The 24,671-nt window shown below is 43.7% G+C and overlaps 3 protein-coding genes across 9 annotated transcripts in view; 2 read left to right on the top strand and 1 right to left on the bottom strand.

Annotated features, from left to right (window-relative positions):
* The window catches only part of LOC308244456 (protein FAM184B-like), a 50,101-nt gene extending 35,577 nt beyond the window's left edge, over positions 1–14,524 (top strand). For both annotated transcript variants that reach the window (XM_080660432.1, XM_080660433.1), the window contains exons 5-6: positions 3,000–3,107; positions 10,631–14,524. In XM_080660432.1, the coding sequence (XP_080516558.1) occupies positions 3,000–3,107; positions 10,631–10,807 (285 nt within the window). In that variant the 3' untranslated portion in view covers positions 10,808–14,524. The remainder of the gene's footprint in view (positions 1–2,999; positions 3,108–10,630) is intronic.
* LCORL (ligand dependent nuclear receptor corepressor like) overlaps positions 1–24,671 on the top strand; it is a gene marked incomplete at its 3' end in the record, with an annotated part of 420,506 nt that overhangs the window by 211,634 nt on the left and 184,201 nt on the right. The window lies entirely within an intron of this gene.
* Positions 1–24,671, bottom strand: part of LOC308244416 (ligand-dependent nuclear receptor corepressor-like protein) — a 92,389-nt gene that overhangs the window by 25,761 nt on the left and 41,957 nt on the right. Inside the window, exons 3-6 of one of the 6 annotated variants that reach the window (XR_013960138.1) lie at positions 16,543–16,622; positions 15,512–15,641; positions 9,474–9,667; positions 8,658–9,060 (exon numbers count right to left, since the gene is read on the bottom strand). Coding sequence is in view for 5 of the 6 variants with exons in the window: in XM_080660377.1 (XP_080516503.1) it covers positions 12,845–14,796; positions 15,512–15,641; positions 16,543–16,622 (2,162 nt within the window). In the remaining variant the exon portion in view is untranslated. Of the gene's footprint in view, positions 1–8,657; positions 9,061–9,378; positions 9,668–11,549; positions 14,797–15,511; positions 15,642–16,542; positions 16,623–24,671 lie in introns of those variants that run through there. The other 5 variants (XM_080660381.1, XM_080660377.1, XM_080660378.1 and 2 more) reach the window with 5 other exon arrangements.

A 24,671-nucleotide genomic window follows, 5' to 3' on the forward strand; every position in this document is an offset into this window, starting at 1 on the left:
TCTCAGCCCAAGGTGGGCTGCCCAGCAAAGAGGCCCATTTCTCTCTTCCTTTCTCCTCCTTTTCTCCCTTCCTCACTCCCTTCCTTCCTTCTTTTCCTCCCTCCCTCCCTGTTGACCTGTACTGCCATCTTCATATGGGATCTGGGCCACCCCGCCCTGCAGGGCTCGGGAAGGCTTCACATATGTGTGTGGGACCAGCCCCGTTCTGCTTCTGACTTGGACACCTGGACCATCACCTGACTGCTTCTATGAATGCCCTAAGAACCTCTCTGTTTAAAATAACAATGGTGCATCTGTGTTAAGCACCTACTCAGTTAAGATACTGTCTAAGCAGTTACATTACTAACTTGTAAACCTTACAGCCATTGTACTATTAGTATCTCTGGTTTACAAATGAGAAAACTGAGGAACAGAGCAGGTAAATCACTTCCTCAGAGACACACAGGTAACAAGTAGTGGATCTGGGATTCATCCCAGGTGATGGGGCTCTAAGACCCCACTGTTAACCACTATGCTAACACTGCCTCTAGTGTAGCATGTGGCCTCTGTGATGACCGAGCATCATTCAGAACCTGAGTGTTTACAGACAGCTGGGCATGGCCTGGAGATTGACCGTGGAAAAAGTGTCTCAGGCTGCTCTTCAACCTCCATTTCTTCTGCCACCGTAATAGTGTCTTTACCCACCCGCCTACCAAAGCCAGGAATGGAAGGGTCACCCTTGACCACATCCACTCTCCTGCTCTGCTCTCCTCAGTCTGAGTCCCCACCCTGCCCCACCATCACATCCAATCAGGTTATCAAGTCCTTTGGGTCCTTCCACAAAAGCCCCAAGGTCCTCTCCCCTCTCTACACCAATGCCTTGGTCAAGACCCTCAGAATGGCTCGCCCAGGCTCCTTTTTCTTAACCTGCTTGTAAACGAATCTCACAGAGCTCACTTAAATACTGCATAAGCCTTAGCAAGATGCAGTGTAAGTGGTTTCATAGTCTTTAAGTATCCCTTCCCCAAATAGTCATTATGTAAAGCTGAGAAGACATTCTGATGGCCTTGCAGTTCTTCTGGGGTGGTCTCCAGAGTCTCCTGAGAGCCTGCCCTGTATGCTTGCCTCCCCATTCTCCCAGGTCAGCCGATTCCAGAACTAGTGCTCCAAAACCCTGGTCTGCTCAAGGTCTACTCCTCTTTCCCTAAAATCTTTGTTAAAAACTAGAGGCTCGGTGCACAAAATTCGTGCTCTGGGGGGGGGGGGCGGGGGTTCCTCAGCTCGGCCTGCACCCTCTAGTAATCCAGGAGCCCTCAGGGGATGTCCAGGAGCCCCTGGGTGAGTGGGTCTAAGCCGTCAGGCTGACATCCACTGAGGGATCCTTAACAATGCCGTGGAGGAGATAGAGGCTCCTGCCACTGCTGCTGCGCTTGCCAACTGTGAGCCTGGCTTCTGGCTGAGCTCACTGACCACCAGGGGGCAGCCTCTACATTGAGCGTCTGCCCCCTGGTGGTCAGTGCACATCATAGCAACCGGGCATTCCACCGTTCAGACAATTTGCATATTAGTAGGCTATGTTTATTGATTTCAGGAGGTGAGAGGGAGAGGGAGAAATAGAAACATCAACGTTGAGAGAGAAACACCGATTGGCTGCCTCCTGCATTACCCCACCGGGGATTGAGCCCCCAATGGGGAATTGAACCACGACCTCCTGATTCATGGGTTGACTCTCAATCACTGAGCCACACCAGCCAGGCCCCTAAAATCTTTAATTCCCATGTTTTTCACAGTTCAGACTTACCATCATTGTCGTCCAGAACTCTACCCCCTCCTGTTTACTTCTTCGTACGAGGAAGAAGTAGAGAGGAACCTACTGACATGGAACCTTCCTTTAGTCCTCACACACATCTCACCCACCCTCCACCCCTACAACTCCGATCTTTGCTGCTCGGAATGACTTTTCTCACCTTTGCCACTAACGGACTCCTATTCATCTGCCCTGGACTCCCCTGGACAGTGTATAGTTGTAAATTCTTGGTATTAGTACCCACTGGTATCTACCTTATAGTAGTTGTGAAGATTAGAAGAGCTGATACTATAAAGTGCTTAGGTCCTGGCCTGGCACAGAGCCAACACACCATTAATGGTACTATTATTATTTTGTACATGTGCTATGATTAGAAACATGTATCTGCCTTTGCAGTAAGATGACAGCTTCTTGACGGCAGGGATGATATTTTTTTACCATTTTGCTCTCACTCGCTCCCTTCCTCTCCTCTCCACATACCTGGCACGGTGCCTGAGGAGTCTTCGGTTTTCTACGAAGACATGTTTGCGGTGTCTGAGTTTCCTTTATGGTTATTGGCCTCGTTCTTCTCAAAGTCTGAGGCAGGGAAGCCAGCCTGTTAAACTGACACTTGACAATTAGTTGGTGAATTGTAATTATCATAATTAAGGCTTTACAATGTAATAGCACCTTCCAGCTACTCTTCTCTCAATTTACCTGTGTAATTATTACATATTGTTACTTTAACCAATTAACTTAAAAAAAAAAAAAAGAAATCGTGTGAAATGGTGTGGAAGCCAGTGAAAAGCAGCTCCAGTATAGCCAAGCGTGTGTAAGTAATCTGAGGGAGGCGTGGACGCCTGCAAACCTGCAGGCTCGGCTTCTTCTGGGACCACTACACAGCCAGCTGGCTAGAAATGGCCTTTCTGGCCCAGCCGGTATGGCTCAGTGGTTGAGTCTCCACCCAGGAACCAAGAGGTCCTGGTTTGATTCCCAGTCAGAGCACATGCCCAGGTTTCGGGCTCCATCTCTCCCTCTCCCTTCCACCCTGAAATCAATAAAAGTATTTAAAAAGGAAAAAAAAAAAGAAATGGCCTTTCTGGAAGCATGTTTGCATTTGTCTAATGGGGCACTGTCCCCAGAACTGAGCGACCCAGGAGAAGGAACTCCCAGATTAACGGCCACCGCCAGGAGACAGGTGTCAATGCCAAGCATTTCTGTTCCTCTCTTTTAGGTCTTAAGGCTGGAAGAATTCATCCAACAGAATAAGGGATGTCCCCGAAGAGGCAAGGACGGGCCCCCGGAACCGGACTACCCGCCCCGCAGCGACTTGGAGACACAGGTGAGCCCCGGCTCCTTCAGCTTTAACTAAGGATGTCTCTCTGTGTCAGCACTGCAGCGTCCCCAGTGGCACACGCTGGAGTTAATGGGCTTTTTCATTGTCCCCTTCAGAGCTGCCAAAACGCGTGGAAAAAAATAAATCAGTACAAAAATCCTTCTGTGAAAGCCATGAACAAAATAGAGTCCTAAGCAGTTCTCCACGGGGTGTGAAAAAGAGCCGGCTTGTCAGATGATTCTTCTCTCCTGCTGAGAGCAGCCTGCCCGGCAGAGAAAGGGTCCCTGGACCCAGAGGGGCCTTTGGTTCTGCTCAGAACCAAGCCTAAGAGTCATAACAACGCCCAGGCCGCCTCCCTCCACTTCCCTGTTATGGCTGCTCACTGGCTGCCCTTTCAGGGATGCTGCTCCGGGGCAGAAACTGGTGCCTGTTAGTGTCTCTGTTTGGCTCAGGTGGCTGGTACCCTTCCTGGTTTGTCATCATGAACCATCACACACTTGGTGGCTTAGAGCACAGAAACCCCGTGGTCTCTCACACTTTTAGGGGCCAGAAGCCCGAAATCAAGGCGTCGGCAGGGCTGGTTCCTCCTGGGGCTCCAAGGGAGGTCCTGCTCCACGCCTCTCCCAGCGCCTCCCTCACGGAGCTCCGTTTCCAGAGGGAAGCACAGACCCCTGGGCTCCTCAGGGCTGCGGGGAACCTCATGAACGTCAGGTCCATTCGGTTCTACTTAGCATCATGCTATTCATTCCTTCCACAGTGGGTTGTGGAGTCCTAGGCTGGCACCTCTGAGCAGACGGCACAGGGAAGAAATACGCATAAACTGACAGCGTTAACACGATGGGACATTCAGTGATGGAGTTAATCCTCCAGTGCTGTGTTTTCTATTAGGCCACTAGGACGCACTTTGCAGGTGTCATTTGTCCTTTCAAATCAGTTTTGTTTTGTTCTTTTCAAATAGGTAATTCACACACAGTGCAGAGTTCAACAGGTGTAGCAGGTGCACAGCGAAAAGCACGCCCCTCCCCCTAGTTCCCTATCCACTTGTTTTGCTTTTTTAAATGTCTGCTTCACTTTTATTTCTCCTTGCAGAGCCACACCGTGCATATGCGGGCATTTTTTCCACAAATGGTAGTATGCTCTCCTGCACTCTGCTTTTTCTAACGTACACTGTTATAGCTTCAAGGTTGTAACACATCAGTACACTTCCATATCAGATATCAGCTTTATGGATTTCTTTAAAAGAAAACAACAATTGTCTGGTGTTCCCTTGAACAGAAAAACCACAATATATTTAACCTTCCCTTATGCTGGATATTAGGCCATCCTAGTTTTTCTCTATTATAGACAATAAGTACTTCGATGGTAATAGACAGTACAGAACTGTGGAGGGGTATAGTGCAGTGCAGTAGTTAAGCGAGCTCAGCCCCGAACCAGGCACCTGTGTTCTTACTGGCGGGGGAGCCTTGGACACATGGTTTGAAGGCCCCTTGCTTGAGCTGCCTCATCTGTGAGATGCGGCGGATGCTCCGCCTGCCCCTGAGGGTTTTGTGAATTAACGTGCTGCAGTGTTGGAGGCAGCACTTACACCTGCAAATGCTCAGCAGGTGCTAATTCTTTCAATGGTAGCCCTTGCTGGGTCCGATGCCCATGGGTGTTTTTCTTTGTCAGTTAGAGCTGACATTCAGTATTGCCTTATGTTACTTCCAGGTGTGGTGCGTGCATTTTTAACTTGGATGGGCCTGCCACACTGCCTTCTGGCGTGCTGTTGCCCCCACAACCTTGCCAACACTGAGCATCAAAACTTTCTGAGCTTGGCCAATCAGAGGATGTTTGTAATTTCTTCAAATATTGGTGACAAGCCCGGCTGGTGTGGTTCAGTGGTTGAGCGTTCATCCATGAACCAGGAGGTCACAGTTTGATTCCCCATCAGGGCACATGCCCAGGTTGCAGGCTTGATCCCCAATAGGGGGTGTGCAGGAGGCAGCCTGTCAGTGAATCTCTCTCATCACTGATGTTTCTCTCTCTCCCTCTCCTTTCCTCTCTGAAATCAATAAAAACGTATTTTTAAAAAAATATTGGTGGCAAGCCAATGATATGCCAGCCCAGTGAGCCGAAGCTTTGCCTGGGCCCTGGAAATACGAAGTCCTAGAGAAGTTCCCAGGGTCACCAGATGATGTGTGAGCAGCCCGACCCCGGGCATCGCAAGGGGCAGGCCAGTCTGAAAGGAGGAGGCTGAGTGGGTTTTGAACAACCCATGGCTGATCTGGGGGTGGAAACGGGGACATCAGAACAGGGTGTAAAAGGACAGCTTCCCAGTGACATTCTTGCTGGATCGGGCGCCATGGCATTAAAGCTTCCTCAAGACTCGGGAGTTTGTGTTAGGCCCTTAGCTGTTCTGCCACAGCATTTCCGTGCGTCAAAAAGGATTTAACTAATGACGCCAACTGAGAGCAGACTTCTCACTCGGCTCTCAGCACAAGCCCAGGGCAGGCTGTGAGTGTCTCCGTCCCACCAGAGTCAGCGGTGACTTCCCTGAGCCTTTTGTCCTGGTCTCTCCTGTCTCGTCTCCTTGGTTCTCTTGGGGTCATCGTTTTATTCACTGGTTTCCAGAAAGCCGGTCCAGCCTTGGTAATTCCGAAGGGAAACTTTTTTCTGAAGACTCCTCTGATGTCTGGTCGCACTGAACTCGGGGCAAAGGAGGTGGAAGTTTTCCCCTGCTTGCCCTGGCTCCAGAGGAAAAGGGGAGTCGTTTGTGCTAATGATCATTCACGCCATTTCACCTGGGCACAGGCGTGAGCTGCTACTCTGCGAGGTGGAAGCTGGATGCCGGGGGAATGAGGCCTGGGCCTGGTCCTTGGAGAGCTCGATGTCAAGTGGGGGAATGGGTGTCCTTAATAACCTGTGTGATAGATGCTTAATACTGACAGGAAGATGCTGTGTGGCTGGAGTGGGAGAGGGAGGTTCTGCCCAGGGAGTCCAGGAGTCTCACAGTGACATCTGCTGCCACCTGCCTGGACACTGAGGTAGCATGTGCCTTCACCAGGAAGGGACAAGGAAGGGGAGGACACAGTGAAAGGTCCCGAGGCGAACACCCTGAGGCCAGTGGGAAGGGAGCCAAGGGCTCGCCAAAGCTCCCCAGGCCTGAGAAGCGCCCCCTGCTCACAGAAGACCCTGAACCACCCCTGGAGGATCATATGAATCGAGGGCGTCAGTGTCCTGGGAGTCAACAGACAAATGATCACTGAGCTCTTAACCACTGACACCCTGAGTGTCCCTAGACTGCAAAGGACTGCTACCCTCTCTCAGGTGTGACCTGAGGGGTCCGGTACCATGTAGCAGTGAACACGGTCGGCTGCCCTGGAGATGCATTCCTTGGGGAGATTCCAGGCTGGAGCCCAGGAAGGCAGCACAGGGAGGGCCACAGCACCGCTCAGAGTGAGGACGTGGATGCCACCTGTTGGGGACCTCAGGCCCAAACACCTCTCAGAGCAGTTTCCCCTTGACTCCTGTGGCATCGCACATACGGTCCTGACAGTGAGCCAGGCCACAGGGCTTTACCCAAATCCCACAACACTCCTATCAGGCAAGTGTTATCATGACCCTTGGTTTACATATAGGGACACTGAGCCCCAAAGAGCAGCCCCAGGGCCCATGCTTATGCCATGGAGCCATACTCCTTCTCCTTAGGAAAGCAATGGTGATAATCCCCGCCCTCCACACCCAAGGAACTGAGGAAAGCACATGAAGGCACTTCTCAAAACTATTAAACATTCTATAAATGGAAGTGACTTTATAGTATCTATTACAGTCCCCAGTAATCATCTCAGCCAAACCCCAGTGCATTAGGTGTTCTATTTTAAGATGTACATAATGCACCTTTGAAAGGTGGTCAACTGCCCTTGAGAATGACTTTGAATACTCCCTTCCAGGGATTTCCTGGGTGTGGGCGTTCCTTTAAAATAGAAGCAATTGGAAGAGGTGAACTGCCTGGAAGACTAAGACCCAATGTGAACACAGGTTGAAAATAACCCTCTGTTTGCTCAGGAGGAGTAGGGAGGAGGCTTTTGCAGTGGGTGGCTGGAGCAGAAGCAGCACTCTTTATTTTTCTGTGCAGTTTACACCCAGGTCATTTTACCACTAGAGAGAGTGCTGAGCTGAACCTGAGAAAATGCCTGGGGTGGGGATGGAGGGAGGGGACCCAAGAGTGTGGATTAGGGGGGGGTAACTCAGGAGACACCCAGGGTTGGCCCTGGGGGGACCTCACTGGGAGAGTCCCAAACAAATAACCAGAAAAGGAGCAGCCAAATGGACTGTTCCATTTGGAATTCAGAGCAGAGTGCACATTTGAAGTAAGGATTGATGGGCTTGAAAGCCGCCTTTAACCAACTCTTGATCTCCATGGTCAAGTCCATTTGTGAAGCATTTACTTATTTATTTTTAAATATATATATATTATTGATTTCAGAGTGGCAGGAAAAGAGAAATGGAAACATGTGATGAGAGCATCATTGATTGGCTGCTTCCTGCACGCCCCCTACTGGGGATTGAGCCACATCCCGGGCATGTGCTTGACTGGAATGGAACCTGGGACCCTTCAGTCAGCAGGCAGATGCTCTATCCATTGAGCCAAACTGACTAGGGCTGTGGTCGGCAAACTGCGGTTCGCGAGCCACATGCGTCTCTTTGGCCCCTTGAGTGTGGCTCTTCCACAAAATACCATGGCCTGGGCAAGTCTATTTTGAAGAAGTGGCGTTAGAAGAAGTTTAAGTTTAAAAAATTTGGCTCTCAAAAAAAATTTCAATTGTTGTACTGTTGATATTTGGCTCTGTTGACTAATGAGTTTGCCGACCACTGGACTAGGGCCATTGTGAAATATTTAAATAGCACCCAGCTCCTTTTGAATGATGTGCTTGGTCCAAAATGCCAGGTAAACAATGTGTAGCAGAGGAGGGGGATGTTTTGTCATTTACATGGCCTGTTGGTCCCCTGCACTGAACCGCAAGTTTGTTAAAATGAAGAACTTTTTTTATTAATCTTTATCCTTCCTGCCCCTCACATGCCTGCATGTGGCTGATGTTTAGCACTTCCTTATATACATAAACTGATACTTGACATGACAGCTGCACAAATAGACGGAGACACCACTTTGAGTCCTGGTGGTTAGAAGGTTAGATAAGGAACTCCTTCAAAAGTGTGCTTTGGCTGGAGGAAGAACATTGGGGTCCTTAATTACTTTGGGGAGAGGGGATTCGTCTCTTTCTTTGAGAAGAATGCCCCTGTCTCTGGTGTCCTGGCGGCTGGAAACAAGTGAATAGAAACGGGATTACTGAGTCCACCTCCCTGGTGACACGGGAAACAGCCTTCATCTCTCAGGTTGGCTTTGAGTGTTTGTTGTGTGCATGCTTCTGAGCAGCACGTTTGTAACAACACAGCTTAAAATCACACCCAGGGAGGCAGGCCTTCATTCCGGCAGCAGGCGATCGTGCCAACACGGTGTGAGAATTAAATAAAAGTCATCAGACATCAAATACTAGGAAGTAAGTCATCAGACATATCCAGTACTAGAACATTTGCCTTCTGTTCTCAATTTACTGCCTCTCAGACTCCAACTCACCCTTCAGCGCCTGTCCTGCAATCATGATCTGGACCCTCGAAGCATTTCTCCTTTGCAAAGAGCACAGTGTTAAGCTTTGTCAGGAGAGGGCTGGAGGCACCTTGCAGGAGGAAGGAGGCTTCTCTTTCTGCTTCTGGCAGCTACGTTTTGCTTTGTTTCCGGCTCCTGCTGCACAGTTGTACAGTGATGAGTGGACATCAGATTATATTCTGCCTCGGTGACCTCACGGTGACCTCAGAGTCCTGGCCCAAACACAATGACTACCCTCCGGAGGTCTCTGATGACAGCACACCTTCCAGCCCTCACACCTGCATGGGTGCTCCGCACTCTCTGAGCACCACCCTGCTGGAAACCAAGATCAACAGTAATTAATATAAATGCAAGAAGTGCACCAGAAGGCTGAGTTTGGACTCCTTCGATATTCACAGGGTGAATTTGCATTTTATTACCTACTGCTGACTCAATGGCCTAAAGCAAACTCCCCCCTAACCTGATAATCTTAGTTTACTAAATATTACCATTGATATGTCTGTTTGCATTCCTGAAAGGCAATTGTGTATTCTAGTAAATGAAAGCAGCTGGGAATGGGGACTCAGTGGAACTTAACTACTACAGTTAAGCTTTTCCCTGGCTTCCCCCATAGTTTCAAAATTAATTTTTCTTGTCTTGTGTGTCAATTGGCACGTCAGCTCTTTCTCTAAGCCTTTGAACCCGAAAGCCATGCTGGCCTTGGCTTTTCACACCCACCTGGGGCTCACCTGTACTGTGGAGGCTTCTTCCTGCTTCACCAGTAACTATGGACCAGCTCTGGCTCACACAACCCAGAGATGGACTCCACCAGCGAGCTGCCGTCATCAGCTTCTCCAAAAAGGTCTTTTGCAAAGCTTTGCTTCCACCTCTCCATTCCTGTTTCAATGGGGATGGGAATGTCACCAGTTGGAGTCCTGTGAGTCTTGCAGCAAGAGGAGGAACAATCGGAGAGTTTGAATAGTGGGAGCCTTTGCTGCCTGATTCAGTAAACTCACCCCAGAGGACTGAGTCTCCCCTGGGAGGAGTAAGACCGTGTCTCCCCATTGGCTGGGGATCGGTGAGGCCAGGCGCTGCGGCATTCAGTCAGCTGCCTCAGGCTCCAAGATGGCTCTGTCCCCTCTCAGGGGAGCCTCGTGCTCCTGTTTCTCACTCTTCCCAGAGGCTGCATGAGGGAGTGGACACTGCAGCCCATGGCTACCATCCTGCCTCCACCATGTCCTGCTCCACCACCCCCTGTCCACCTATCGTCAGTCAGGTCACCTCACCTTCCTGAGCCCGTGTCCTCCTCTGTAAAAATAAAAGGAGAGGCGGAGGGGATAAGTCTTGCATCTTTCCCGTGTGACCTTGGAAACGCAAATTTATCTCTTCTAGCCTCAGTTTCTCATTTCAAAATGTATTAACTGGAACTCTCTGTTGCCAAAAAAAGAGAAAGAAACTCTATTGGTCTCCTATTGCTGCTGTAACAAATGACCACAAACTGGGTGGCTTAACACAATACAGCTCTTATCCTACGGTTCTGGAGGTCAGAAGTCCTATCATCAGGTGCTGGTGGGGCTGTTTTCCTGAGAGTGTTAACTTTGAAGGCATCTAGTCAGTGTCTGTCTGTTTCTTTCTCTTGTTCTCTCTCCTCCTGCCTCCTAACACCAAATTCCTATTAACTGGTCCAGCTCGGAACAGGGGCCCTCTAGTCCAATCAGCTGTGGACCAGGGTTGGGTTCACATGGTCCAGAATGGCTGCTGTGGCCAGGCCATCGCTGCCATCCCAGGCAGGTTGGAGAGGAGACTGGTAAGCCGGTGCCAGCTCGGAGGAGGAACTTGGCAGAGGGGACAGGTCTCCCCTGCTGTGCCCAATTTTATGCTTCCTTCCTCCCACTTTTCCCCACAGGCCACAGAAGAGCTCTTGGAAAAGGAATCCGGCCACGGCCTCCAGATCCAGCAACAGGCACTCCGGCTGGAGCGCCAGGCCTTGGAGGAGAAGGTCCGACAAGAGGTCCAGGGGGAGCAGGCGAGGTTGCAGGCTCAGCAGGCTCTGCTGCTAGGTATACACCAGCCGCACCCCTAAGGGGTCCACATGGGGAGCCAGGGGCAGTGGGAAGCTTGGGAGGGTAAGTGGGGGGGTTGGGGGAGAGGAGGCACACAGGCCAGGGCGACTCTCCTGGCTCTGCCAGCAGCTGGTTGTGAGACCTGGGAACCTGGGGTGGGTCGCCCTCAGCCTCATCTTCCTTTTTCATAAAATGGAGTTACAATTGCCCTACCTCATAGGGGTGTAATGTATATTTGGTGAGATATTAAATAGAGAACACCTAACATATAGCATGAGCCCAGTGAATTCTCATTCTCTTTATTGTTGAACATATCTGGACTTTCTTGGATTGCCTCAACCTCTCATTCCATTCTGAAGATTTCTGCAAATTTGGGGGGATGAGGCCTTCCCTGTCTGTGTGAGACACACCTGACCTGCAGTATAGGTCAGTGTGAGAGGGTTGAGTGATACACTGGGGTGGGGACCCAGACATGCTGGATAGGTGGGTGGATGGATGGATGAGTGGATCTAGGATGGATGGTTGGGCAGATGGACAGACGGATGGACAGGTTGACAGATAGATGGATAACTGGGTTTTTAGATGGATGGATGGATGGATGGATGGGCAGATGGATGGCTGAATAAGTGGATGGTTGGGTGAGTGATAGGATAAGAGGGGAAGGTAATGAATACACTATAGTTCATGCTTTGCTAAAGGGTTTTATTGCCATTTTGTGATAATGGATTTCAAAAAATGGGGCAGTGTCTGGATTTTTTTTTAAAGAAAAGCTATAGAAGTTGCTTTATTAAAATTCTATGGAGGAAGAAAACATGACCAGGTAAGTTTTTCAGCATAATGTCATCAGAATATATTAAGCTCTTTTATGTGTTTAATATACTATACCTTTGAGAGAAGCTTAGTAGGCATATGGGAAACCTTTCACAACTAATACACTTTCACAATATCATTGATTTTCACTCTAAACGTCATTCGTTTATTTTACAAATATATGCCGAGCACTTGCTATGTACTGAGGCACATGCCGGGTGCTTATCTTATAGCTTATGGAATTATTGGAACAGTATTTCAAAAGTCACTTGCAATAACTAAAATATAGTCTCAAAAGTCCATAACAGAAAAGTATTAAATTTAATAGTCCTTAAAAATTATCTTTTTAAAAACATAAATATGTCACTGCATAGCGTGTACTCTATCCAAAAATAGTCATTTTGAAAGGATTGCTTCCTTTGACTTTCCATCACAGCAGCGCACCCCTAGAAACCAGCACCATCCTCGGGAGAAATGTGAGTTTCTGGCTGTACCTGCCCTGAGTTGAGGAGGGCATGTCTGTTTCTTCGGATGATTCTGGTTTTACTTGGTTCTTTTGGGATAATGTGCCATCTCTTGCCCCCACATTCCAGCCAAGACCTCACACCCAGGGGAAGGGGAACCCATGTTCTGTCCCCTTAAGAGTTGGCATAAATGTCAAAATTTCAGACTTGGAGACCTGCAACCCCAGAAGCGGCCCCTGGTCATTGATAATTCCCTGTTTTCCTCTTGGTCTATGGCAGTGGTCGGCAAACTCATTAGTCGACAGAGCCAAATATCAACAGTACAACGATTGAAATTTCTTTTGAGAGCCAAATATTTTAAACTTAAACTATACAGGTAGGTACATTGTTATTAACTTCATTAGGGTACTCCTAAGCTGGCCTTTGCTAAAAACGTCCTCAGTCTGATTGAGGTACATTAGCTGAGGTCGACCCCTTCCAACTCTCCCATCCACACTCATCTTGTATACTTGTTTTGTCTATCTCCTTTCGTTCATCCTCTCTATATGTCCAAACCATCTCAGCATACCTTTCTCAATCCTCAACACTACATCTTCTTTCACTCCACAACGTTCCCTAAAATTAACTTAATAAACTTTACAATTTTAAGTCTTAAACTATAGGTACGTTGAATAAAACTTGATATCATACTTAATAACGATATTATTTATTGATAAAATTAAATTCCTTACAATTTACCTTACAATATCCATAAAATTAAATCATGACAATGACTGACAAACACTAATGTGAACAATGGCCTTGCATCTCCTTGGAAAGTTTGGGTAAGTCAGGTTTGTATGTTGTTGTTTTTAATTTTAAGCGCGATTCCAGGTTCTCATCAATAAGACGACTTCTCAATTTACTCTTGATAAGGTTCATGCTTGAAAATGATTGTTCGCATAAATATGTAGACCCGAATAAGGAAAGAACAGCAAACGCTAGTTTTTTCAGTTGATTATATGAGTCAGGAATACTATTCCAGGTGTTAAAAATCAACGTATCTTCCTTCTCCAGGTCTTTCAAAGCAGACCACTTGTGCTGTGAACTAAGTTCACATTTGTTTTTCTCCAATATTTCTATATCAGCACAAAGACGTTCAAATTTTGAGCTCCACAATTCTTTGTTTTTTAAATCCAACAATTGCATTTCAAAATTGCCAATGTCAATATTAAAGGGAGAAAAATTTAATTCTGTTACAGTAGCATTAAGAGGTTTTTTAACAAAGGCTAACGTCGCTTTGCTGTTTCTTAATTCCTGAAACCTATTGAGAAAAGCTTCCCTCATATTTAAAAGTGTTGTTTTGAAATAGCAAATGTCAATATCAGAATTATTTTCTTGGCAATGTTTCAACAGGCTTGGAAAGTGAATCAAAGTTTCTCTTTCAAAATCTTGAGCAAAAAGAGATAATTTGTTTTCGAATGAAATAACTTCTTCTAACATAGAAAAAACTGTGTTTCCTTTCCCCTGTAGTTTACGATTAAGCTGATTTAGATGAGACGTAACGTCTACCATGAAATAAAATTTTTGGATCCACTGATCGTTCGTTAGTTCTGGATAGTGAACACCCTTCTCAAGGAGAAATGCTTTAATTTCTGTTAATAAGGAAGCGAAACGTTTCAAAACGTTTCCTCTTGATAACCAACGTACCTTGTTATGCAGCAGCAGATCTGCGTACTCACTCTCCATTTCAACTAAAAATTCTTTAAATTGGCGATGATTAAGAGCTTTAGCTATAATGGAGTTGATAATGTTAATCACCAATTCCATAACTTTGCAAATTTCTTCTGGAAATGTCTGCGCACAAAGCGCTTCTTGATGAGTGATGCAATGGTAAGTAAGTATCTCGTGATTAATTTTTTCTTTCAAAATAGCAACAAACCCGTTTCTTACGCCGGTCATACTTTTCGCCCCGTCTGTTGAAATTGAGACAATTTTATCGAGTGGAATATGATGTTTTTCAATGCACTCAATTACAGCATTTGCTATATCCTCTCCACGTGTTTGACCTTTGAGTGGCAATAATCCTAAAAGTTCTTCTTTAGGACCTGTAGGTGAAATAAATCGTACAAAAAGTGAAACTTGCGCTGTATCATTTATGTCACAAGACTCGTCAACTGCTATTGATAAAGCTGAAACCAATTTAAGATCTTCGACTTGCTGGTCGGTTATATTCGAAGACATTTTGACTGTTCTATCTTTCACTGTTTTAGCAGACAAGGGTAACTCTTTAATTTTTTTTAGAATATCTGCTCTGTTCTTAAAATCCCGAAATAGCTTTTCGGATGCATTTATAAAACAACTTTTTATGTATTCGCCGTCTGTATATGGTTTTCCTCTCTTAGCAATCTCCTGACTAACCACAAAACTTGCAATATTAACATTGTTGGAAGACTGAATCCCGTAATTAAATACAGAACTTGATTTTTCTTGACTCTTCTGAAGTTCCTCAACTGCTTTCTTCCTTGCATCACCGACAGGATATTTAGTACTAAATGACACGTGTTTAGTTGTAAAGTGTCTCTCCAAATTTGATTTCTTGTTATGCGCCAATTTTTCCTGACAAATAAGACAGGTCGGAAGGCCATTTAAGTTTTGAATAAACGCAAAAGTCTCAGTCCATTCAACTTTAAATTCACGGTTTTCGTCTTCTGTTTTTCTTTGCTTCTTCTTTGTAGCCATGTCAAACAGGGCACCTAAAAAAAAGTTTCATTTTATAATAATAAAGCCACCAACACAAAATAATTACAATTCTTAAATTGATGACAAAAATACCTGTAGGATTTGCAGCTGGTTGGAAAAATACAGGCAACTTTATGCTTCGAGTAGGTACTTTTGTCACCTGCGCGCGATTTGCGGACACGACTAGCACTAACCACTGCACATGAGACTGCTGACTGACTGGCTCACTCAACTCGTGCATGAATCGCGCACGCCTCCCCTGTGCTGTGTATCCCATGGCCCGCCTGCGCCGTGTCTCCCGTCGCCCGACCGACCGACACCCCCACTTCTTCTAACGCCACTTCTTCAAAATAGACTCGCCCAGGCCGAAAACCGACTTCTGCGCATGGGCCACGAAGTTTCAATCGCTCTGTACGTGCGCCCGCACGTGGTATTTTGTGGAAGAGCCACACTCAAGGGGCCAAAGAGCCGTATGTGGCTCGCGAGTTGCAGTTTGCCGACCACTGGTCTAGATAAACAGGAATTAAAAAGAACACTGACATTTTAATGTCAAGTAAGCATATTCATGCTACCAAAGAAATAGCTGATAAATGCTATTAACTTACTCTAAAGATAGTTTTACAATGTAGTATGTCTATCACTTATTAAACATGAAAGAACATTTGAAGTCTTGAGAACAGCAACAGAATAAGGAAGACCAGAAGCATAAAAAATGTATACCAACATTACCTTTCTTTCGAAAGAGTGAATTTAGGTAATTTTCTGCTTGGCATTCAATCTTTTCAGTGTTGGACTGGCCCTGAGATGGTAGTTCCTCTGTTGGTGTTGACTGTGAAGAATCAAGAGATGGTATACGATCCTAAAATTATATATAAAAAAAAACACCAACATTTAAAAAATCACTTTTTAACTGTGGGATTCCATTAAAAATGGCAACAAAATTAACTCTCTAAATGCTCATTTGTTCTATCTTTTAAATATATCAAATTATATAGAGAATATTAAATTTGAAACAGGAGTCAGGAAAAAAGAAATTTAGCTCTGATAGAGGGCCAAATTAGCCTTATTCCTTAGCAAAACTATAATCAAAAAAGAGAGAAGAGAAGATAAGATATATTGCTGAATAATTTCACTATATAACATGCCAGCAATGAGAATTTTAGCAACAAAGCAGTTATGTTTACCTACTAATCTAACCAAAATAGGTACCGGTTCTTGAGTTCTCATTTCCTCTCAGACCTCTCACAACAGTACATAAAGAATTAGGATCCCACCATACAAGAAGATGCTGCTTGTCTAGTTTATACCTGTTTACAGTAGACACTAATATTTAATAGTTTACACAGGAGAAAATTACAATATCCAAAAGACTTCAAGAGAAAGAAAAAAGTTAAAACGTCGTACCACATTATCCTCCAACTAAGGAATCAGCCTGTAGGATGGTCTTAGACCAAACCAGGCCTCCAAGATCATCAGCCTTGTCTATGTAAATACAAAACAGATCTGAACTGATTTCATGAGTCAGGGAGCTATGAGAAAGAAATGTGAAATAAGCAAAAAAGATGAGTGGTTTGGGATTTTCACCTACAGATAAGCTAAATGATAGACTTCTAACATGAGACTTCAATATTCTTCTCAATACCAAAATCAAGTATTTATATTCTACTATAAGTCACAAAATTTCAAAACAAATTAAGTTTTAAAATTGTGTTACAATTGTGCAAATAGTTTAGAAATAATTTCATAGCACTAAAACTTACACTGACTGCTTCTCTTTGTAGGTTACAAAATGAACATTTTTCATCCATAGACCAGTCAGTCAGTTCTTCTGGTTCACAGTCTTTAAAAGAGGGAAAAATATTCATTAAATACACTAACTTTATTAAAACAAATAAAAATACCACTCTCCAGAGTAATGGCTCATATAAAAAAAACCTAACTACTAACAGTAAGGGGAGAACACCTAAATTAAATGGTGACATCTAGAAAGAAAGAAACAGAGAAGGCTGTAAGGAGAGTATTTTTGCACTATTATGGGACAAAGTAACAAGAACAATGAGCTGGTTATAAATTAATTTTCTAACAATAGGGTTCATCTAGCCTTCTGAAAGACTCAATTATCATTGCCTATTAATTTTTTATTTTCACTATGAAATAAATCAGAACAGAGAGATATGGGGGGAAAGGAATAAATTTTGCATATTATGAAAGACAACATAAAACGGAGAAATAAAGTAAAGCACCAAAAAAGCCCACAGATTTGAGAACATGGAATGCTGTCCAAGAAAAAAGTAGAAACCCACAGCTAAAAAGCCAGACCAGATATTACATTGTTTAAAGGCTTTGTTGCAAGAGTTAGAGCAAAAACCAGGTAAACAAGTTATATTATTCAACATACAACATGACTTTTTTCAGAAGAATGTTCCTTATAATTCAACTACTGTAATATAGAGTATTAGTGGAAAACAAACATTGTGTAATGAAAGACTTTCTGAAGAGATAACATTGTCATCCCAACTATACTTGGTATAGACAGTGATTTTTGAAACTTACTCCCAGTAACAGAACTTCCCCCACCCCTGCCAATTTCTTTTCCCAAGTAAATTCATATGTAGAGCCTCAAACCATAAAGCAACCATTATCAATCTGAGGCAGTTACACTAGGACTAATTTGAAAAGCACTGGTGTACCATAGTAATTTACTCTCATACTTTTGAAATACATAATGAAGTTGAATGTTTCTGGTAAACTACACAGAAAATACCCTTATCTGTTTTTGAAGTGATTATGAGTAAAATTTAGTTAGAACCAGCCCTTAGGATACTCTTGCATCAATCCAAACATACATTTGAAGATAATACATAGAAGGTAATATAATTTTTGGAATATAATGTGTAGTGATAGCTTCCTTTGATTTTTGGCAGTGGTCCAGAAATATTCCTGATATTTATATGGACTTGGAAAAGGCAGCAAATAGGAACATAAGATCCAGTACAGAATAAAGGAAAGATAACTGTATTTGAAGTCTATGAAAATCTAGGATTTGAACTTACTAGCTCTAACTAGTCTAGCCATAAAGTTGTTTTTTTAAATTTCCACACCTATAAAATAAGGATCCCACCATCACTTAACTTAATTGTGGATCAAATGAAAAAAAAAAAAGAAGTGAAATGCTTTATAAACTACAATCATCATGCAAAAGCTATTAGCAAGGTAGAATTACCAGTCTATTTTAACTCCTGTACTATCACACTTATATTTAATAAGGTTAGTTTGCAGAAGGCAGATAATTTTAATTTAATATCTGCTTAAGATATTAAGCATGCTTTTGTAAACAACCTGACAAATCAAAAAGTTTATGCAATCTATACAATTAAAAATCCAGAAGTGTAGCTATATATATTTATAATTTTTTTCAACCTTTCACTCTGTCACTGGAACAGAATCACACATTCATTCTCACTCTTGAATGCAGGATCATGTGGTGTCTTACTAGGGGGCCAGAGCTCTCTGACCAATGGGATGAATATGGAGAAGTGACAGTATACCATTCCAAACAGAGGAATAAGAATGCATGGAGAGTTCCCCCAGTTCTCCTGAGCTTCCACCATCCAACGTGTGAAGAACTTGCTTCATATAATCATTACTCCTTTAGTCTGTGACCTGTAGTCATGAGGTGATGTGATCCCCATCCACAGCCTGGAGTTCAGTGAATCTGATCACGCATAAGCATGAAACAGATTTTGGAGCTGTTTGTTATGCAACTTTAGTGAAGCAAAAACTTGACTCATGTGCTAAGCAGAAGATAATTTTGATAAATCAATGAAATCGAAACTGCTTTTATATTATAACTGCATGAACAGGGAATATGAAAGCAATCAGCATTGCGATTTTTGAAAAATAGGTGGTAGGCTAGGGAAGGGGTATATATCAACGATTACATAAATGCCAGTAAATTTTGCTGGGTTCAAAAAATCTATGACTTTAAAAATATTTTAAAATTACTCTTTCTCCAGCAACTTTTGATTTCTGAGTCCAAATAAATGATGATAGGAATATATATATATATATATATATATATATATATATATATACATATATATATATATATATATATATATATGAGTGTGTGTGTATAAACAGATTTTGAAAAATCAACTGTAGGCCCAATTTCTCCCTCTGTACAGGTTGTCTTTTTATGTCATAAAAATTAAATAAGAAATAAAAACAGAACATAATCATTTTCTCTCTCAAATACACTTTGACAAGGAATCAGGTATCTTCTTTAAAATAAGTTGTCCCTCATTTTGAAAATTTAAATACATGATTGTATAAGTTCAAAAGTGTCAAATAGTGTACTTTACAGGAACAACCTTATTAATGTCATGCCAGCCGTGGGCAAACTACGGCCCGCGGGCCAGATCCGGCTGTTCTATCCGGTTCTCTTGCTCTCCCCTCCGCTCCTTTACTTTGAATTTATATTAGTTCACACAAACACTCCATCCATGCTTTTGTTCCGGCCCTCCGGTCCAGTTTAAGAACCCATTGTGGCCCTCGAGTCAAAAAGTTTGCCCACCCCTGCCCTAGCCCGTTTGCTCAGTGGATATAGCGTTGGCCTGCGGACTGAAGGGTCCCAGGTTCGATTCCAGTCAAGGGCACATGCCCAGGGTGTGGGTTCTATCCACAGTAGCGGGCGTGCAGGAGGCAGCCAATCAATGATTCTCTCTCATCATTGATGTTTCTACCTCTCTCTCCCTTCTCCCTTCTCGAAAATCAATGAAAATGTATATTTTTAAAAAGGGCAATGTCATAATGAAAACTGATAGTAAATGAATGACCATCCTTTCCACTGTGGGCAAGTACTCTTGTAGTCAGTTTCCCTCCAATCATTTAACCTAATCTATCTTGGAAAGGTAACAGGCTTGGAAATTAGAAAACCTTGGTACTGAACCATGGGTTTTCCACATTCCAGATGTTGCCTTGGGCAAATTACTTTCTCTGAGCTTCAGTTCCCCTCTCTGTAAAATGATGATAATAATTGCAGCTTAAGGCTGTAGTAAAAATATGCAAAACACCTAATAAGCCCTAATAAGATATTACTTTTATTTTATTTTAAATAATAACACTTATTTTGAACGTGTTTATTCTATTCAGTAGCCTTTAACCATAAGAAATAAATCTGGAGTTCCCAAAGACAAAACCCAATGAAAAGTGAAAAAATAATACCGAACTAGATTTTTCATGAAGGTCATGAAAAAGTGATTATCACTATGTTGATTTTGAGGTAAGATACTGAAGAGTGGACAAATTTAAAATAATTTTCCAAGGGGTTGGGAGGAGGAGGTTGTAAAGGGGGGAAAATAGGAGATATCTGTAATACTATCATTAATAAAAACATTTTTAAAAAAGAATTTAAATAATTTAGCGTGTAAAAAATAGTAAGATAAAATAATTTTCCATTATGAAATTACATATTAACTATATTGAAAAGTTCAAAGAAAAACTATTCTTAATCCCATCAGCCAGAGATAATGATTAATGCTTACAATATGTCCTTCCAATTTATCTATGCCTTTTTAAAAATTAGAATCAGCTGATTATTTGAGAAGATCAATAAAATTGGGGATAAATCTCTAGCCAGAATAACCAAGAAAAAAAAAAAAGAGAGAAAACAATGGAAAGTAAATGATGGGCCATCACTATTGGTCCTATGCATATTAAAAGAATATTGTGAACAACATTAGTTGCCCACAAATTTTATAACTTTAGATGAAATGGATGAATTACTTAAAAGAACACAATCTACCAAATTGCACACAAGAAAAAATAAAGAAGCTCAACAGGCCATTTCTATTAAAAATTTAAAATCAATAATGAATAACCTCCCAAAACAGAAAGCACCAGCCCAGATGGTTTCTCTACAATCTGCTCCAGAAAAAAGAAATATTTCTTCACTTATTCTGATTCCATCATTACCCAAATAGCAAAACCTGTCTGAATAGATACCTCAACCAAGAAGATATGCAGAGAACAAATTAAGCAAATGAAAAGGCACTCAACATCATATTCCATTAGAGAATTGCAAATTAAGACAAGAAACCACTACACACCTAACAGTATGGTTAAAGTCCAATACACTGACAACATAAAATGCTGGTGAGGATGCAGAACTAAAAGAAATGGTGGGAACGCAAAATATTATGGCCACTTTCGAAGATAGTCTGGCAGTTTCTTCCAAACCTAACCAAAGTCTTCCCAATGCCATGGTGCTCCTCAGTATTTACTCAAATGAGGTGAAAAGATGTCCACACAGAAACCTGCACACAAATGTTTATAGCTGCTTTATTCATAATTGTCAAAACTTGAAAGTGACCAAGATGTCTTTCAAAAGGATAAACGAATCAAGCAAACTGTGGCACATCTATATAAGGCAGTATTATCCTATCTAATAAAGAGGGAATATGCTAATTGACCATCATGCCCTCACAAAGATGTCGGCGCCCACAGCCACATGATGGTGGCGCCCAGTTCCCTCAGCCCCGCGGGGGCGCCTGCCTCCAGAGTCCCACAGTCCCCTCAGCCCCCCAGCCTCCCAGGGCCAGCCAGAGGCGCAGGCAAGCCTCAGATGGCGGCTATCCAGCTGACGCCCGAGGCACAGGCAAGCCTCGGATGGCGGCTGCCCAGCCACCCAGGGCCACCCTGAGGCGCAGGCAAGCCACCGATTGCAGCTGCCCAGCCACCCAGGGCTGGCCCCAGGTTCAGGTAACCAGGACTGGCCGAGGCTTGCGCTGCCAGCAGTGGCAGCAGCAGAGGTGTGATGGGGGTGTTGCCTTCCCCTGATCGCCGGGTCGCCTCCTGCCCCTGAGGGCTCCTGGACTGTGAGATGGGGCAGGCCAGGCTAAACACTGTATGATTCCAAGTATACGACATTTTGGAAAAGAAAAAACTATAGAGAGTGAAAAGATCAGTGTTTGACATGGCATAGGAACAAGGGAGAGGCCTGAAAAGGTGAATACAGGTGATTTTTAGGGCAGTCAAACTACTGTGTATGATACTCTAATGGTGAATACATGACATTGTATATTTGGCAAAACCCACACAAATGTACAACACACATAGAGTAACCTAGTAAAAATTATGGAGGCTTTAGTTAATGCATCAATATTAGTTCATCAATTGTAACAAATGTACCACTAATGAAAGACGTTAATATGAGGGTACCTAAGACAAGGGGAAGAGGGAGTATATGGGAACTCTTCATACTTTCTACTAGATTTTTCTGTAAATTTAAAACTGCTCTCAAAAATACTATTTATTTTAAAAATTAGAATCATATTATGCACATGCTTATTTATCACTAATACTTTCCATCTCAAATATACTTCTATATCATTTTTAAAAGATAAATACAGTCCATCGAAGAGATGCATTTAACTTATTTAATCAACATCCTATTGTTGGCTAATTAAGCTTGCTTCTCTAATCTTGGCATTATAAACACCATGATGAATACATTTGGAGACATGTTTTTGTACACTTTGATAGGAGCTAATAATATAATTTATATAAATAACTTTAAAATAGTATTAGATTCTCAATTCATATTAGAAAACTACCAAATTTTAACAATAGAAGGCCATGAGTTCCTAGTAGGAAAAGATCCTATTTATTCTTCTTTCCTCATTGCTTATCACAGTTCCTAACACAAATTAAGCATTTCAAATAGTCCATGCAATAAATTTTATTAAAAGTTAGTTTTGATGTCTCCATCATCATAGTGTTAACACTTGGAAAAAAATTAAGCCAAAAAGATGAAATTTCAGTCAGTGGTATAAGCCAAGAGTCAGCAAACCTTTTCTATAAACCACGAGATAGAAAATATCTTAGGTTTTGCAGGCCATGCAATCACAACCATTCAACCCTACTGTTGTAGTACAAAAGCAGTCAACAGATAAAACATTATTAACTGGCCGAAACCGGTTTGGCTCAGTGGATGGAGCGTCGGCCTGCGGACTGAAGGGTCCCGGGTTCGATTCCGGTCAAGGGCATGTACCTTGGTTGCGGGCGCATCCCCAGTGGGAGGTGTGCAGGAGGCAGCTGGTCGATGTTTCTCTCTCGTCGATGTTTCTAGCTCTCTATCACTCTCCCTTACTCTTTGTAGAAAATCAATAAAATATATTTTAAAAAAAAAACAAAACATTATTAACTGGATAATTAAATTTGAACATTTTATAATTTTCACCTTGTGAAATATTAATCTTTAGATTTTTTTTAACTATTTAAAAATGTAAAACCCATTCTTAGCTCAGAGGTCTTCCAAAACAGTCAAAGAGTTTGATTTGGCCCACATGCTATAGCTTGCAGACCGCTGATATAATCACCCTTTCAAATGTGGACACACTGAAAACAAAACAAAACACAGTAAGGATCTTAACAGCCAGTTTGCATAGGCCTACTGTAGTCTTAATATTTTTGTAAAATATCCATAGTCAGGCAATTAAATGAGATGATCCCATGGATGAAATAAGCTGGCCCATCAATAAGATAAGAAAAAGAATTGACTAAAATTCCTGTGACAGCAGGAAAAGTGAGTTTTGAGGAGATGGAGGAGAAAGAAAGGCAGAATACAGAGAACTTTTCTAGGAGTACATAAAATTGGGAAGTTTATGACATTCAAATTTTCTTTGGAGACTTTACTCCAAAAAAAAAAAATAGTTATGTTTTCCTCAAAAGGACAAAAAGTCATGACAACAGATCAAAGAACAGAGAAAGCTATTTTGTTTCCAACAAATTAAAAGTTAGCAGTACTGAAAAGCTTTTTCCAAAACCATTTAATCTGAAGTTGGATCTGAATCAAATTAAAATATAAATCTCTCGAAACACCAGTATCCTATCTAATAAAGAGGGAATATGCTAATTGACCACCACTCCATCACAAAGATGGCTGCACCCACAGCTGAAGCCAAGTTCTCATAAGGAGCCTTAATGAGCAATCAGCAGGAACCTGAGGCTACGCCCTCCCCCACCCCCGTAGGGCTTGACAGGGGACCTCAGGCCTCGCTCGCCCCCCACCCCGGAACCAGGCCAGGGGACCTGAGGCCATGCCCTCCGCCTGGCGGGGCTTGACAGGGGACCTCAAGGTGCGCTTCCCGTCCTGGTGCTTGGCTAGGGGACATCAGGCCGCTCCCCCGCCCCAGCACCAGGCCAGGGGACCTCAGGCTGCACCCACCGCCCCAGCACCGGGCCAGGTGACCTGAGGCTGCACCCCCCTGGCCAGGCGAGTTTCACAGGGGACCTCAGGCCGTACTCCCCACCCAGCGGGGCTTGACGGGGGACCTGAGGCTGCACACCCCTGCCGGTGGGGCTTGACAGGGGACCTGAGGCTGTGCACCCCCCAACCAGTGCTGGGCTGGGGGATCTGAGCCTGCTCCCCCCTGCCTGGTGGGGCTTGACGGGGGATCTCAGACCATGCCCCCCACCCAGCAGGGCTTGACAGGGCATCTCAGGCATGTCCCACACCTGGCGGGGCTTGACGGGGCACTTCAAGGCACGCCCCCCACCTTGGTCTGGGCTGGGGGACCTCAGGCCACACCCCCCATCCTGGCGCTGGGCCAGGGGACCTGAGGCTACTTCCCCTGCCCAGCGGGGCTTGACAAGGGTGGAACTGGCCAGATCTGGATCTAGCCCAATGGGGGTGGGGGCCGGCTGGGTCTCACCCGATTTTGAGGTGCATGTGGGTGGGCGGGGACTTGACTCTGGGTCCCGTGGTGCGCCCCAGACTCTAATAGGAGGAAGGTTTTCATATACATTTTACTAATTTTCTTTCATCTCTGACACTTCTGTTATAGAGAAAGGGCAAATAGCAATATTAAATTATTTCCTCTAATTA

This window comes from Plecotus auritus (assembly GCF_963455305.1).
Source record: "Plecotus auritus genome assembly, chromosome: 1".
Classification (NCBI taxonomy): Eukaryota; Metazoa; Chordata; class Mammalia; order Chiroptera; family Vespertilionidae; genus Plecotus; species Plecotus auritus.